The 16282-nt window shown below is 40.6% G+C and overlaps 1 protein-coding gene across 1 annotated transcript in view; it reads right to left on the bottom strand.

Moving 5' to 3' along the window:
* The window catches only part of LOC144797613 (fatty acyl-CoA hydrolase precursor, medium chain-like), a 413977-nt gene extending 400191 nt beyond the window's left edge, over positions 1-13786 (bottom strand). The window contains exons 1-2 of the mRNA XM_078668304.1: positions 13649-13786; positions 25-190 (exon numbers count right to left, since the gene is read on the bottom strand). Coding sequence (XP_078524430.1) covers positions 25-103 — 79 coding nt within the window. The 5' untranslated portion in view covers positions 104-190; positions 13649-13786. The remainder of the gene's footprint in view (positions 1-24; positions 191-13648) is intronic.
* Positions 13787-16282: the final 2496 nt, after the last annotated feature.

The raw sequence follows: 16282 nt of genomic DNA, 5'->3' as shown, positions 1-16282 counted from the left end.
ATAGGCCACCAATATTTTTCTTACCTTTAGCTGCAATAGCTTCCCACCAAGCATTAATACTGAGACACAAGAGAGCGAAAGTAGTTCCACGGCAGGACCACATTTCTCCAGTAATCTTTATATATAGGTATACTTAAATTTATTGACAATACCGAGGTCAAATGTGTGCTTTAGCGGCAATGGAAAAATGCTGAAAAGTGAAAAAAAATACAGTTATGTATAGGCAACCACTCTAAGACACTGCATTATGATTTAGAGCAAAGTAATTTCTAAATCTATAATATATAATAACAGTTGTGGAAATAACTTGCACTAGTATATATAAGTTTTAATTTGACAGTATCCCTTTGCTCCCCTCCCAAGCCATTTACAGCAAATGTCCTCTAACCATTCCGACACTGAAAAGAGATTTCCTCCTGGTCTTGATATTAAATCTTTTTTAAAAATTCAGGGCAAGAATAGCCTGAGAAAAGGTTTGCAAAAACTCCCAGAACTTTAAAACTTTATGAGCATGAGCAAAGCTTCCAGGAGATTCCTATCCTAGAACAACCCAATCGACAATGGGGGGGATAGTTATTCCCACATGAGATTACACTGCTCCGTGGAATAATTACATGTAAGTACATAGATTTCAAACTGCATATTCATATTCTGATAAATCTATCATCAAAGACATTTGCAAATCAACCCTCCTAGGTTTTCACATAGTATTCTCAAGAGTGGCAGTAGCATCCATGGGAAGCTGTGACAGACACAGGTTCCAAGGAACATTCCTGGACATTTTTGGGGAAATTAAAATTAATGAGAAAAGGGCTTTTTTGAGTGGCTAATTGTATATGCCCGGACATTTGCAAAAATGACTCACATGGTGCAATTGTACCTGTTAACCATTTTTCATGTTTCACTACAGGGACAACAGTGTATGACAAAGGCGTCTTTCACTGGGGAATTCTAAGTGACATCAAACGGAAAAAGAAAGATGAGCTTGAGGTTTCTATGGTGACACTTTGAAATACACACCCATATTATTTACTTTTTACACGTCTATAACTTAATGAACTGTAGGCACCCTCTCAAGTATTTGCCCCTGCTTTCAAGATCAATGCTGGGGCAGAGGAGAAATAGTTTTGCTGTACATAACATGGCATCCCCTTTCCATCGCAAAGATAAATGTAAATATCTGGCCCCTTGCCACCTACCCCACTACCCTCTTAAAGTACAACCCCTTCCACCTTTCAAAAAATGCCTAAGGTGCCTATTACAATGTCAGTCGGAGTATCCTCCGGCCGACACCATGGTGGAAATGGGACCAACCATCCTCCAGTCGGCGGGCCTGACAGACCTTTGGTAGGCAGTCCCGACTGACCTCTGGTTGGTGGTCCTGACCGCCTAATTCTGATGCGACCACATATGGTGCGGTCGCATTCTCACATTTCTCAATGGGAGCTTGTGTTACATCTGTAAACTGGCTGTAACACAAGCTCCCATAGAGAAATGGGAGATTGTAGGTTGCAAAGAAAAAGGGGGCTCAGCTAGGAGCCCCCAAACATGGTTTTCGACAGGTTTTCCATGTCAGGAAGCACGGAATGGAAAGCCTGCTGGAAACCATGCATTGTAATCTGGACAGCATAAAACGCCATACATATGAATTACAGGCCAAATCCGACTGGTCAGAAGCCAGCCCGAATGACTGTCTGATTTAAATTCTGACCACCTGTATTGTAATCAGCCAGTCGGAATTGAAACCGACGATGTTGGTCGTAAAGCCTCTGACCTAAAGTCAGGGGCTTTATGACCGACATCGTAATAGGCCCCTAAATGTGAAGAGAAGCATGGCTTCCTGCCACCCACCACCACTAGCTTCCTAAAGACCTACTCTCTGTTCTTACAATGAGAGTGGGGAGCTAATGCTGCAGTGCAAGAGGCTCACACAGAATCATTGATCAGCACAGCAACTTTTCCAATCAGCACAGGTTTGCAGAGACACACACTGACAGGGTAGTGAGGCAGTTAGAAGAGACAGCACACTGTCCCCCTTCTCCCACCTCACTTGGGTCTCTGGAGTCATCAGAGAAGCTGTAGAAGGTGGGCGAAACCACCAGCTGACATTTACCCATTTCGGTCCATTCCCCCCCAGCAGTCCATTCCCCCCCCGCAGAGTAAGTGGATATTTTCCCTGGTGATATCACACCAGTGGTAGGTAAACAACTTTTTTTCCCTGCAGTTGCTATGTCATAACAGTGAATAACTGGCTTTTGATCTGTATTGTGCAACTTAGTGGCTTCCAAAGGAATACAGAATAATAGACGAGGAACTGAGAACAACTGGGAAGTTTTCCGAGTGACAGCAAATAGACAATGAGAGCGATCCGGAGGTGAAAAATATCCCCTTTATTCACAATTACACATCTTAAATTTTATATTGTCCCTTTTCTCATCTCCCCCTGCTGGCATCAGCTGTGCATGAGTAGAAAAGTCATAGGAGACATATATTGTAAATGTACTCATATGCATCTTCTCTCTAACTCGTTAAACCAGGTGCACTAACATCCACTACTCATCACCATCTGGCCTACCCTCCCTTTTTCCACCCAAATTTTAAAAATGGTCTCTGGCATCATGCCACATTTCCATGCCATACTCAGCATTACCCCCACCCTCACTTTCCTTTTCCAAAACTTAAACAAACTTAATTAAATACCTGACTCCCTGCCACCCACCAATTCTGCCTATGCCCTCCCTCTCAAATTGAAAGAAAACAGAGTGTGCTGCCACCAGCACCACCTCTAATATTTGCCCCCCATGGTCATATATAAAAAGTACCTTGGCTCATATCCCTCCACTATCAACCACCCTTTGCATTAACCATTCTAATACCCCCAAATTGAAAAAAAACACCTGGAGTCCTTCCACATATCTACTTCTAAAATCCACTGAAGAATGTAAAAGATATCTGGCGGAGGTTAGAGTATACCTTAACCCCTGAAGAACTGTAATCTTCATTCTCAGGGAATACTTACTAATAAAAAAAGAACTTGGCACAGAAGCTGAAAATATGAAAAGACATCTTTATTAAATGTAATAAGTGAGGACACGTCACACAGAAGCTGTAGCAACTGAATGAGGTAGTCTGAAGAATACCGAAAACAGAGGCCTTTTATATGCTTAGGGTTACAAACTTCAGTATACAAGTAAGGGGCAGTCCTAGCTTTTGCAAGCATGCAAAATGCGTAACATTCCTTCTTACACAAGCCGGACAAACCCATAATAAAAGGACCACAAACCATATCATAAACCGACCATAAAAGAAGGAACAGAAAACAGATAAGAAGCAGTATAAGGGGTGTGTGTGTGCATACCAAACTCTAAAATGTCCTGTGCTTTGATCCTCAATCTTGATCAGCTAAAGGGCAGGAACTGGTTTAACAAGGTCAGCTTCAGGCAACAGGGTCAGTTCACTCAGGTCAAACAGGAGTCAGCATGAGCTCGAGCTAAGGTCTACATGTCCTTAAAAGACTGGTTCATCCACAATTATGGCCTATGTGAGGGCAACCACAAAATGGCTGCCATACACAAAATGGAACCCACAGGTTCAGAATTCACAGAACCTCAGACCCTCCTTTTGCCCTTACATAGGCAATCACTCAGTCTGTATCTGAATCGATGTCAATATTATCCGTTATTCCCTTCATTAAGGCATTATTACTCGAGTTATCTTTCATGGAACGCAAGGGATAGACTTCGTTGGCATAAATAGACATCGTCTGATATACCCATACAGACCCATTGTAACTAAATGACAGAACCAAATAGGGAATACCTCTATCTGTAGTATGTGGCATAAGACCACACAGCCAACAATTAGTGGTGTTCACTACCAACTGGTGTTGATGCAGAAGCTGTACAAAAGAATTATTCACAAATTCCGACCTTCTAATCTGCTCGTGTTCAGATAAGATATGAAACGAATGCAAAGAAGTAGTAGTAGGAAAAGACATAGGTTGGGAAGTGGGTGCAGAAGTCAATTGGGTAGTGAAAACAATCCAACCCACAAAAGACAAGGTCATGCTTAAAAATACTAGAAAACATGTTAAGAACATATGGACAACAGGAGAAAGTAATGACCACTATTACAAACAAAATTATCATTTTCACAACACTAAGCAAAAGCAAATCCTAAAATTATCTAATAACATTTTAGGGCTCCTATGCATTTCAGAAACGTATTATATATTCAGGTGAAACAGTGGCGATCCTTATTAATGCTCTCAGATGAAAAGGGATACTCTTCCACAGAGAATGGACTTTATTCTGCTTTTACTAAACAGAATACTACTTTAAAACAATGCCAGCAAAACAGCACAAATTAGTCTCCTAACACCCATTTTATGCAATCGCACGGGAAATACCCAGAGTCCATCCAAGCCTCTCGGGCAGGCTTCTATAGTTCATCAAAAATCCTCTTCTGTTGTTTTCTTCCGCATGGGCCTCTTCGTTCAGGCCTTTCATGAAAATGGTCCTTTTCAGTATCCGTTGGAGTGCCCTCCTGGCAAACACTCGCAGCTTATTTGAAAGTCTCAATGTCTCAAGGCAGTGCACCAATATCTCTTCTCTGCGGCAGGCACTACAGATAGTGTGCTCTCCATTGATCAAGGGCACAGATCATTTTATGCAGATCCGGGTCTACATTCTCAGGCTCCAACACTCATTACTCAGTGTCAGAGAACGCTCAGGCTGCTCTTTCATGAGCACCACAATGTAGTGCTCTTTGCAATCTTGAATCCTCTGGTGCACTGCACTTCCGTTGGAGCAAAGGAAAAAGGGGGTGTGTGGCCAAAACTCAGGCCAAGGGACTGCACACTGTCAGAGGTTACCAGTACATGACAGGTGGAAGACTGAAGCCTCAATTCTTTTGCTCTTTTGCACTGAAACTCTGTTTCTGTGGCAAAACCAGCTCCTCCTTCTTTTTTGATGTTCAACGCCTTCTGATGAAGCAAGCACGATTCTTTGGGGATATCATGGATGGCGCTCTGGCGATCACTGTCCAGCCTTGCTGCTTTTCTGGGTGCTGAGACTGTCACTGATGGGAATTAGCTTTTCATCAAAGGTCCGCAGGTTATTATGACTTAATCCCGCAGAACCTAGTGACGTAGGAAATGGGACACATTTGTTATTTTCTTTCAATTTAGTACAAAAACAGTTTGTTTTTAACAAGAGGATTGCAAGCAGGTGGCCTGCAATCTGCGAGGGAGTGGCCATACGCCATGAGACAATTCTGATCTAGAACACACTGTCATTCTCATAGAATACAAAGACAAAGGCAATAAGCAAAACAGTGCCCCTAATTACTTCAATTGGGTTTCCATGTGAGAGCATATCCTCTACCATCTAAGGGTAGATAAATATATGAGAATTTTATCTAAATGGATGTCCTCACACATAGTGACATCGTCTAATGGGGTAAACACATTTTTTTTCTCATTTATTAAGTCTAGGTGTTCCTAAATTCCTTATCTAGAACATCTCAAAAGAGAAATCACATGATACAGATTATCAGGGACATGTAGATACCTCCCTTTTAATAACTGTGCATCAAGTGCACTATGCAATACACAGGCTAATGATCAAAATGTGGAAACTTGTCTTATAATAGCATTAAGTCAGTTAACCAGTCCATCATTACCATGACGGTCAGACTGGTAAACATCGAGGTAGGCATAAAGAAAATTCTTAAAAAACAGTCTAGTTATACAAAAGGGATTTATACATAATATGGGGTTCCTAGTACATTACTGCAATCTGGAAGTGTGAACCTAATACAATTATAACAATAAAAGAAGGCTAACTGGTGAAAGGGATATGGAAAAGGGAAAATGGGACTAGGACACAGCTACCATCCCCAATTACTAGGGACGATGCAACATCAATCAGGGGAGAAGTGACGAAAGAAAAAATCTATAGGAAGAACAAGAAATTACTTGGGTGATAGTCAGGCATGTGACACAACACCAAGAGTGGGGGTGATACATAAAAAATCAAAATAGTTCATGATAGTCAGCTCTACCGCTGGCCTCTACACCATATACGGTAATCTTAGCTAATGTTCCAGTTCCTTTTTCAGGGGGAAAAAAGCAGACAAAACAATAGCATATATAAATGAGCGGTAACGCATAACACCGTTTCAGGTTTAAAATCCTTACCCTCCTTTTTGACAGTAACTCACCAATTAGTGGATATCTGCTGTCAAATACAACTTTCAGACACACAGAACCAGCAAGAATAATTCATGATAGAACCAAATACACAAACATGAAAAAAACGCATGGACATTTCTGTCCAAAGGAGTTACGCAAAAACACATTTCATTTCAACCAACCAAACTCACGTGTCTTGTCAGCCTTAAAATCACCCAGAACAATCCTTGAATGATCTGCGGGCAAAAGCAAAGAAAAAAAAACACAACACACAAAAGAGAGACATTTTTCATAACAAACAAATATCCTCTATAACTTGTAATCAGAAGACAAAGCATGATACATATTAAGGGACACAAAAATACATTTCCATTACTTAACTGTTACCATATTGTCGGTCAGCTTGCAAAATTAAGCTAAAACTAAAATTCTTTCGCTGACACTCCATGTTAGCCTTGTGCCACAATTCGTTCTCACTTAGGCATGTAGCCTTCAAAATTTCAATAAAAAGCTTTGTCTTATCTTCTGTTTAAAACTTAATGCAATGCTCCATTTTCGGTCAAATAAAAGCAACTAGCAGACATTATTTTTTAGAGGCAGAGATACAAATATATCATTTCTGCAGAGCATTTAGCATGTGTTTGGACTTTCAAAGAAACCTTTTTCATATTTTCCCTTTGGAATTAAGTTCTTTAATTTTGTGGAGAAACCAGAAACCCTTCCTTTTAGAGGCCTGTTTAGCAAGGTCATTCTGCATTTCACAGAGACAAGTCCCTAATTTAAAAGGTTACAAATGTCAACATGACAGCCTCCTATTGTTTACAGGGAAACCAAAGATAGCATCTCAGCGCGACTTGAGCCAGCTGCAGCTTCTTCTAGCCCCCACCCTCTGCTCATTCTGAGGCTGACAAAGGCAAAAAGCCTTCCTAATTCCTCCTAACCTGCAATGATATACTCTGTTTTGAAAAATAATGTCTCCTTTTTAGGCGCTAAAAAAATTATCTGTTTCCAGATTATTAAACAACATTTACTGTGAATAATTCACAGAACCTAATAACACACATACCAGTTTTAGAACAAGTGCTTGTTGCAATGGTACTTATTTCATCAACCTTAAATGAATCTCACTGGGCCATTTAAAAGCAAACCCCAAATGAGGACAGCCTGCAAATTTGTATTATACCTAAATGTATGCATTCACTGAAGCCTAAAAGCACTTTAAAGCTATTATAAATGGCAAAAATACCCAAAATCGACTTTGATATTTGGGGCACTTAAAAATAAATATCCTATGTTACATTTTAATCATCCTCAGAATGTTCTTTACACATTACAGATATTAGACAGACATATCTCATGTAAATCCTTAGAAAAATGAGTTTTTTTACTCCGGCGCTAAGTGAAATGTCATATGCTAATGTCTTCATTATGCAGTGCAACACAACTCAAATTAAATTATAATGCTAGGAGGTCACAGTATGAGCATTAAGCTTCATGAATAGTAAAAAACGAATTTTGTAGCACTTATTTTTCATAATTTAATAATTATTTTTAATAAATCCCATAATTTTTGCTAATTTCACATATAAAAGCAAGCTGCATCCCTTATTTCAGACATAAACAGAAAGGGGTGAAACACTCAGGACACACAATACGGCGCGCTTTAGCCATGCATTTCATAAATAGCGCCAACGCTATTCACTTACAGAAATTGCACTAATGGGAAAACCACATAGACATTTAAACACAAATTTAACCCACAAATCAATACTCAGGACAGAAACCAAGCACAGCCCACAGACTGTACTTAAACCAAACCATTTGCAAATACTAGTTGTAAGTCATATTTACAAGAAACGCTTTTCAATAGTGTTTCAAAAGACTTCAAAAACAGCCCAACAGACTGATGTATGCCCAAGAAGCGAAAATACACTCAATTCACTAGCTTTGGCTAGCAGAACACCAAAAAAAATCGCTCTGCATATCTTCCTTCATAAAATTGCGTAGAACAAAGGATCCTTATATGTATTATGTCATATTTTAATTCCCTGGGGATTACAGAATCACCAAGGAAGAAATATGTTTGTATACTTAAACCTATTGAAGTATTCCTACTAGAAGAGCCGGCTAATTAATTTCACATCACACTATGGTACCTTCCAAATAAAACCACACATTCTTATGTGAGCTTTTAAACAGGCATGCCAAAAATATTGCAATATACAATATTATAATCAATGTAGTGCTTAATGTACTTTTCGTACGTGCACCGTTCAACTAAACCAAATAGAGAAAATTCTCCTCATTACCCGTTCTACACAAATTGCAATTCGCATATACAAACCTATACAAATCCAAAATTGGCCAACACAAATTCCAAAGTTCCAAAGTTACAGTCCTAAATTTGCTAAGACCAGGCATCTTATAACTCACTATAGTAAGGGGCAGTCCTAGCTTTTGCAAGCATGCAAAATGCCTAACATTCCTTCTTACACAAGCCGGACAAACACATAATAAAAGGACCACAACCCATATCATAAACGGACCATAAAAGAAGGAACAGAAAACAGATAAGAAGCAGTATAAGGGGTGTGTGTGCATACCAAACTCTACAATGTCCTGTGCTTTGATCCTCAATCTTGATCAGCTAAAAGGCAGGAACTGGTTTAACAAGGTCAGCTTCAGGCAACAGGGTCAGTTCACTCAGGTCAAACAGGAGTCAGCATGAACTCAAGCTAAGGTCTACATGTCCTTAAAAGACTGGTTCAGCCACAATCATGGCCTATGTGAGGGCAACCACAAAATGGCTGCCATACACAAAATGGAACCCACAGGTTCAGAATTCACAGAACCTCACCCGTTGCATGCTGGTGACGAACCCCAGCCGCAACGCTCCGCGGTGCTCATGTGCGGATGACGGCTGGGGTTCGTCACGCCCCCGCCCTGTTCGTTTGTTTACCGCACAGCGGCGGAAACGGGCCTGGATTGAAGGGGTTAAAAGTATAACTCCAGACTCTGACCCAATTTATTGAGTCAAGCACTAGAAATTTAACATTGGTCATCACAAATACAGGTACATCTGTTTCAAATGCCCTTGCATTTTAAACTGCACACATAGGGTTGAGCCATATCACATTAGTTCATGGAATTGTTTACTAGGACCTCACTTTTAAGTTAAACTTACTTTCAAAGTAATCTTTTTACAAGTGAGAGTAGTAGTGCAGTCACAATTCTTCAACTGTTTTTTTTGCTAAACTCTTCCTTGATAAAAGGGGTGACAAAAGATTGACTGTTAGAAAGTCATCCTTTTGACCTGATCACCCCCATTTTGTTGCTGAATGATACTGGTGTTAACTGACTAACTGCACCCTGGGCTCTGCTAACCAGGCTCAGGGCCAGTGCTATGTGTATAAAGGTACATGATATAGGGTACACTTACAATTGGCAAAGACAGACCATATATGTCCCTAGTAGATAATAGGGCCATCCGGGACAATCTACTTATAAGTCCCTAGTATATAATTGGGTATGGAGGTTTATAGGCTGAACAAATTTCCTGCACTTGCATGTGTGCACTGCTGAGTCCCTGCTGTCATTTTAAAGGCAGCCTGGCCTTCCAGACTGTCTATAAAAGTTAAATTGTGTGCAAACTCGACTTTGGTGGTATGGACACTTTAAAAGTGATAATCCAAAATATAATTACATATTAGGTACCCCAGATCTCCCCTAGGCATGCCAGGGGTGGGGGGTCATGAAACTATAAGCAGAGGCCTTATAAAATATGCATCATATGCCCTGGTGAGGGACAAACTGCTAATTTCATTTTTGCCATTTGTAGATACCTAGCTCCATAGGCTAAAATTGCAATACTTTATTTAGTTATAAATATTACTAGAATAGGAGTTAAATATCATTCAAGGACTTAAAAGATTGGCATTGATAAATCCAATAACGTGCCACTGTTGATATTATCATAACTAGTACAGAAGAGACGTTATGGAACTTTCTCTTCTTTAAGCCAAAGTCCAGCCATCTAGTGGTCTCTGCTGATTGGTTAGCGTTACCAGGCTGCTTTGATTAGGTAATAAGTGGCCTAGTAGGAGCATAGGTTATCTGATGGAGAGAGCGCTGCAGCTCTGGAGGATGGTTTCTGCAGATGGGACTGGGTATATCAAACTGTGCACAAAGAGAGAGCATATCAGTAAGGAATGGTAGACTAACCCCACATCCTCGCCCCCAGCCAGATGGCGGATTTAGAATAGGAATTTGCAGAGGTCAGGGGGAGGAGAGCTAATGGAAATGAGCCGCACTGTGGGTTGGGTTAGCTAGCTCTTACTCCTCTGGAGATAAATCATTCATGTGGGATTTTGGAAGTTCACTGCATTGTGCGACAAGAAGATGCCACACTTTGGAGGAAGTTGTCATGCTTTTGTGTGGCACACAGCATCTCATTAGACAGAGGTGGCCCTTGTTTGTCACCAGAGAACATTGAATACATGTCTGAGAGCTATATAGTCTCTCAGAGATGCTTCCTGAAATTACAAGGAAACAAAGGACTGCCCTGCTGGAATCTGGATCTGGATCTGCACCCAAAGGCATGCATTGTGAATGACTGAGCTTGCTGCACAATATGATACTGCAGCCCTGGAGACTGTGCCTTGCTTCAAGAAGGATTAAGGAGTGGACTCCCTGCAAGCTAGATGTTAACCAAGTCCACCTGCATCATCTCCACCAAGAGTACCCATCCTGGAGTGCATCCAGATGCATTATGGAAATTGGAGTCCAGACATCCCAGAGACCATCTAGGAGAATCTAGACCTTTTGGATTGGTGACTTGGACACTTTGAATCTACAAGGAGACCTTTGGGAAGCACCTCCTGAAGTTTAGAGAACTTGGGAGAACGTTTGGGAAAAAGTCCCATGAGGTGACCGACCCGGCTGCAAGAATCAAGCTGACTACCTTCAACTGCAACAAGCTGAAAGCTCTGGAGCTTCAAACTTCCATGATTTCACGGGTGCCTGGCTGAAAGTAAAGCCAGCGAACCCCCTCCGAATCTGGCGTACAGTTGAGGGTCCAGCTCCATCAGACGAAAAAAGTGTGAAGGTAAGCCTCAAACTTTGACTTTGTCCCAGTCAAGTGCTGCCAGATGTCCCAGATTGACACTATATGTTTTAAGCACTATAAAGTGGTTAATCTTTAAAGATTAAAATCTCAAGTTTCCCTACATTGAATTTTTGGTATTTTGGTTCTATTTGCTCATAAAAATATTTCCTATTTTTATAAATTGGTGTGGGATTGTTATTGTGTCTTAAATAATTGATGTATTGGTGTTTTTTAATGCTTTACACTCCTGTCTCCTAAATTAGGCCTGACAGCTCGTTGTCAGCTACCAAGGGTTGAGCAAGGGGCTAATTTACTCAGACCTTCACTGAACCCTATACTGTGTTAGTGGCATTATTATTACTGGTTGGTGCATACTTACTTCTACCAATGACCCACCTTCCAACAGTGATACTTGAACCTGCACTTTTATACTGGAAACTCAGGTCAAAATCTTACACTGCTACTGCACTGCTTAATATTTAATAGAATAAGTACCAGAATTCAAGGTTTTGCTCAGAAGCCCATAGCCCACACTATTGCATGTCCAGGTGCTAAACACCAAGGCAGTGTAGTCTTTATTTTGGCTCATGCCTCTTTGATCCACTTCCAGGCACTCCCTGATTCTTTATCTCAATCTAGTAGGTTATTTTCCATACTTGCTTTCTCATTTTGTCACTGTTTTTTGTCTCTCTTCCTCTTTCTTTCCCTCCAGTGGTGCTGAAACAATTTTCAGAGTGGGGGTACTGCCATCAATGTTACATTACTGAAGTCATAGTGATTGTGAAAAATAAAGGGTCACACAAAGAGCAAGTACAGCAATTGAGCAATGCCCATTCAGTAGAAAAGTGGTAAGAATATCGCATGCAGCTGGGAGTGCATCTTGGAGCACACTATCTCAAACATATTTACTAAAGAATGGTGTTGTTTACAGATAGCAGAATTTCTTTGAAATGGCTAAATAATTAACAGTGAAATGCATTTTTACTGATAAAACTATAGAGTGCATGAATGATAACATGTGGAAAACAGTTTTCTGCAAGTATTTAACAATAGCACATCACCATGTAAGTTTGTTTTGATCCTATTAAAACCTTTGTTTGTATCACACTTAGGAATTATTTTTTTTTAAGTGCTTCATTTGTGCTTTCCTAACTTCTGATACATTATGAAATATTGTTACAGTTCTTAAAGGTATTTAAATGTTTTTGTGTTATAAAATAAAAATAAAACAGATATTTTACCGCCTATCCATTCACGCTCCCTGTACCCCAGAAGGATTGTCAATTAATTCACTTTACAGAATCCTTTCAATTTAGTCAGAGAAAAAAAAGTAGAAACCAGTCTCCATGTTAAAAGAATAATAATCAATTTGTCAGAATACATAGCTTGACATTCGCACTCTGTCTTTGAAGGCACAGCAAATGTGACAAAATGAAAATAAAAAGTACAGCATCTTTCTTACTCATTCATGGGGCTGCTGCTGCATCACACACCCCTACTTCAAGCACCTAAGTTTCCTTCTTGTGTGCTTTTCTCTCTCTTGCTGTGGGTCAAACTCTGATGAGGAAAAATAAGTGCCAATTCCCAAAACTGAGTGCCGGTGTGCCCCAACTGCAACCAGAGGCTCAACTGAATCACTTATTTACGGTGGATAAACGTTTGCTTTATCTTGTCAGGATATAACTCAACCTTATTGCTGTATACAATACAATAAATCAAAAATAATAACAATAATAATTCTCTCTATTACCTCTCCACACCCATAATGCAACAGCCCACCTCTTGGTTTTTAACGTCACTCACCTGCCCAAATTTCTTGATTGTCTCAATCTTTTTTTCTTCTCTGAACATCCAGGTGCCCTGCCAGACCACATGTCCACCTTAATTGCTCACCTACCTATCCTTTTGCTCAGCCAGACTTACGTTTCGTCCTGCATCGCTTGCCACTGATTTGACCAGTGCTGCCTACAATGCAAATCCTTTCCTCGTTTTATCATTCGGATCCGAGAATCAGCATTTTTTGTAATTTCTAATTAGTACCCATCAGGGCTCACCTGATCATCTGTGGGGACCTTAAACAACATGCCAACAATGCACAGAGTTGAAATTAGAAACTTCAGCTTTCAATTAGAACGACACTACTAAATAAGCTTTGCTATAACTTTGTGTTAAATAAACTATTTGGAAATAGCGCAAATACCAATTGGCATAATTAATATATTTCGTTGAGATGTAATATCTGTCCTCCAAACCTCAACCGTTAGGTAGAAAAGCTAGAAAAAAATCGCCGCCTGCATTAGGTTTCTCCGGATGCAGTATTTAAACATAGATGTGTACACATTTTTACTCACCGATTGCTGGTTGTAACCAAAATTGCACTGCTGCGCAATCGAAAAATCCAGTTAAGCAGAAACAAACGCTCTAAGCCACTGGAACTCTGACACAGATATGAATTCCGCTCCTCAAAAGAAACCCGCCCATGTGCGTCGACCACGCGAGATAGAGCGCGTGCCAAATGTTCTGTTGATTCGATAAGTATCTGGATAAACAATGAAGAAATGTTAAGATTTCAATTGAGCAACTTGTCCTCAGCTGCACCCGGTGTTGTGTAATATCTGGTATCCCATAGGGATCGTGTATCCCCCCCTGCTCTTCGGACGTCTTCGTAGAATTAACTCAGCCCGGGCAGGATCAGACAAAAGCAGTCGAACTCTGCTTGGGCTGAGTGCAGGGATACACGATTTCACGGGATACCAAACACACTTCACACTACAAATTACCTGACGTTTCACTGCACGAGAAGAGACAGGAAGCACATCTCAAGTAGTTCAAAGAACGGAAATGTTAAATAAATGAAAATTAAATGCATACAGAGACAGAGTGAAAAAATGTAATATTTATCTTCTAAGCAAATCGATTCTAGTACAAAGAAGGAAAGGTAAAATAAATGAAAATTAAATAAATGCTCGGACGGAGTCCCAGTGAAAGAACGGATTCTTTTTTTTTTTAAACAAATCACACGTGGTAGGTACAAAGAAGGAAACGTGAAATAAACGAAATGTAAACATGTGCACGGAGTCAGAGTGGAAAAATTGAATGTTACTTTTTTTAAGGAAATGGCAAGTGGTACAAAGCAGGAAGTGAAATAAATGAAAATTAAACATATGCACTAAGTGGGAGTGAAAGAATGGAATTCAAAATTTGCGAACATACATGACAAGAACTTTCAATTCTATTAAGGACACGGAGGCGAGCATTATGCTTTCTCATTTCTTTATTAGAAATGCTCAGCAGCCAATTAGAAAACAGTATGGAAAAACAAAACTACAATACCCATGAGTACTTGGGTATCACATGACAGATCATAGAGTCACCAGTGTAAAACGTCCCATAGAGAATACCAAATCCTCTTTCTTTGGTGACTAAAACAGTTCAAATGAAAATGGGCAGTCCAATACGAAGATCAAAAAGGGGGGAGTAGCCAGCGACACCAGAAATCCATTGGGATGAAGGACCAGATGCTTGCAGTCGTAGACAATTGGGGATTGAAGATAACCATCAGGCAGGACGAACCGGGCTGGACAGAAGCGTCTATTTAGAATCAGAACCTGAAAAAGATATAGAGCCGTAATACACATTCTTAGTGTGCAGAAAAAATTAATAAATAGGGGGGTAACAACAAGGAACAGTAATCAACAAAATGTCATATGCAAATAACAATAATCAAGAACAAGGTAATACATGTAATAAGCAGAAAAACATGGGTGGGATAATCCTCGCCTCCGTGTCCTTAATAGGATTGAAAATTCTTGTCACGTATGTTCGCAAATTTTGAATTCTATGTCAGGACCGGAGGCTCCGATTATGCATGTTCAAAGCTGATGCACCACAACAGAAGCAATATGTGCAATTGGTTTGTAATAAAAAGTCTTAAACACAGAATCAGACGACCAATCAGCGGCCTTCATGATGTCAAGCAAAGTCACTCCCATTGAAAAGGCTTTAGAAGCCATAGCCCCCCATGCTGAATGTGCACCAAAAATAGAAACATCAATACCAGCCTCAGTCATGAGCCATCGGACCCAACGGGCCAATGTAGCTGGGGTGACAGGCCGAAAAGGCTTCTGTAAAGAAATTACAATTGGCCTTGCATATCCTGGCGAAAAGGAGCAGTACTCACCTCATAATCCTTAACACACTGCACTACGCAAAGTATGGGATTACTGGGAAAAGATGGATAGTTAACAGAAGACGTATTACATTTAGTGCGTCTAAGGTTTGCAAAAGTAACACCCTCAGGCGTGAAACTGCGACCTGCCAGGTCCAGTGCGCGAGCATCAGACACACGTTTGCAGGAAACAAGACACAATAACATAGAACATTTCGCTGAAAGTTGTTTGCGGGATAAAGAAGAGTTGGAAGGCCAGGCCTCCAGGAACCGCAAAACAATGGAAACATCCCATAGGGCAACGTATTTTGGACAAGGTGGTTTCACTAGGCGAATACCCTTTAAACAACTTGGAAATCAAAGGATGTTCACCCGCAGGCTTACCATCATTGATATGACCTGCGGAAATAGCTGAACGGAAATTATTAACCGTTCGGTAAGCAAGACCGGACGAGGCGATGGAAGCCAGAAAATTAACAATCAGAGAGATATCTGCTGAAGCGGTATCCACCTCCCGTTGAGCACACCAATCACACCATCGTTTCCAAGACCCTGCATAACGTTTGTGAGTGTTGGGTGACCAAGCCTCGCTGATAAATCTGGTAGCGTCTCGCAAAAGGCCTGGGACTTGCCAGAGTTCCCCAAAATTAGCCACGCAACTAGGAGAAGGTGACCTGACTCGATCAGGGGATGCAGATTGCCTAGAGGGTCCAGCAAGAGATTCCACTGCTGGGGAAGAAGGAGCGGCACTGCACAACTCATTTCCAGGAGAACTGGAAACCAAGCTTGAGCCCTCGACAGAGGAGTGATCAGAATC

This window comes from Lissotriton helveticus, chromosome 12 (assembly GCF_964261635.1).
Source record: "Lissotriton helveticus chromosome 12, aLisHel1.1, whole genome shotgun sequence".
NCBI lineage: Eukaryota > Metazoa > Chordata > Amphibia > Caudata > Salamandridae > Lissotriton > Lissotriton helveticus.
This window is presented reverse-complemented; position numbering and strand designations above follow the sequence as displayed.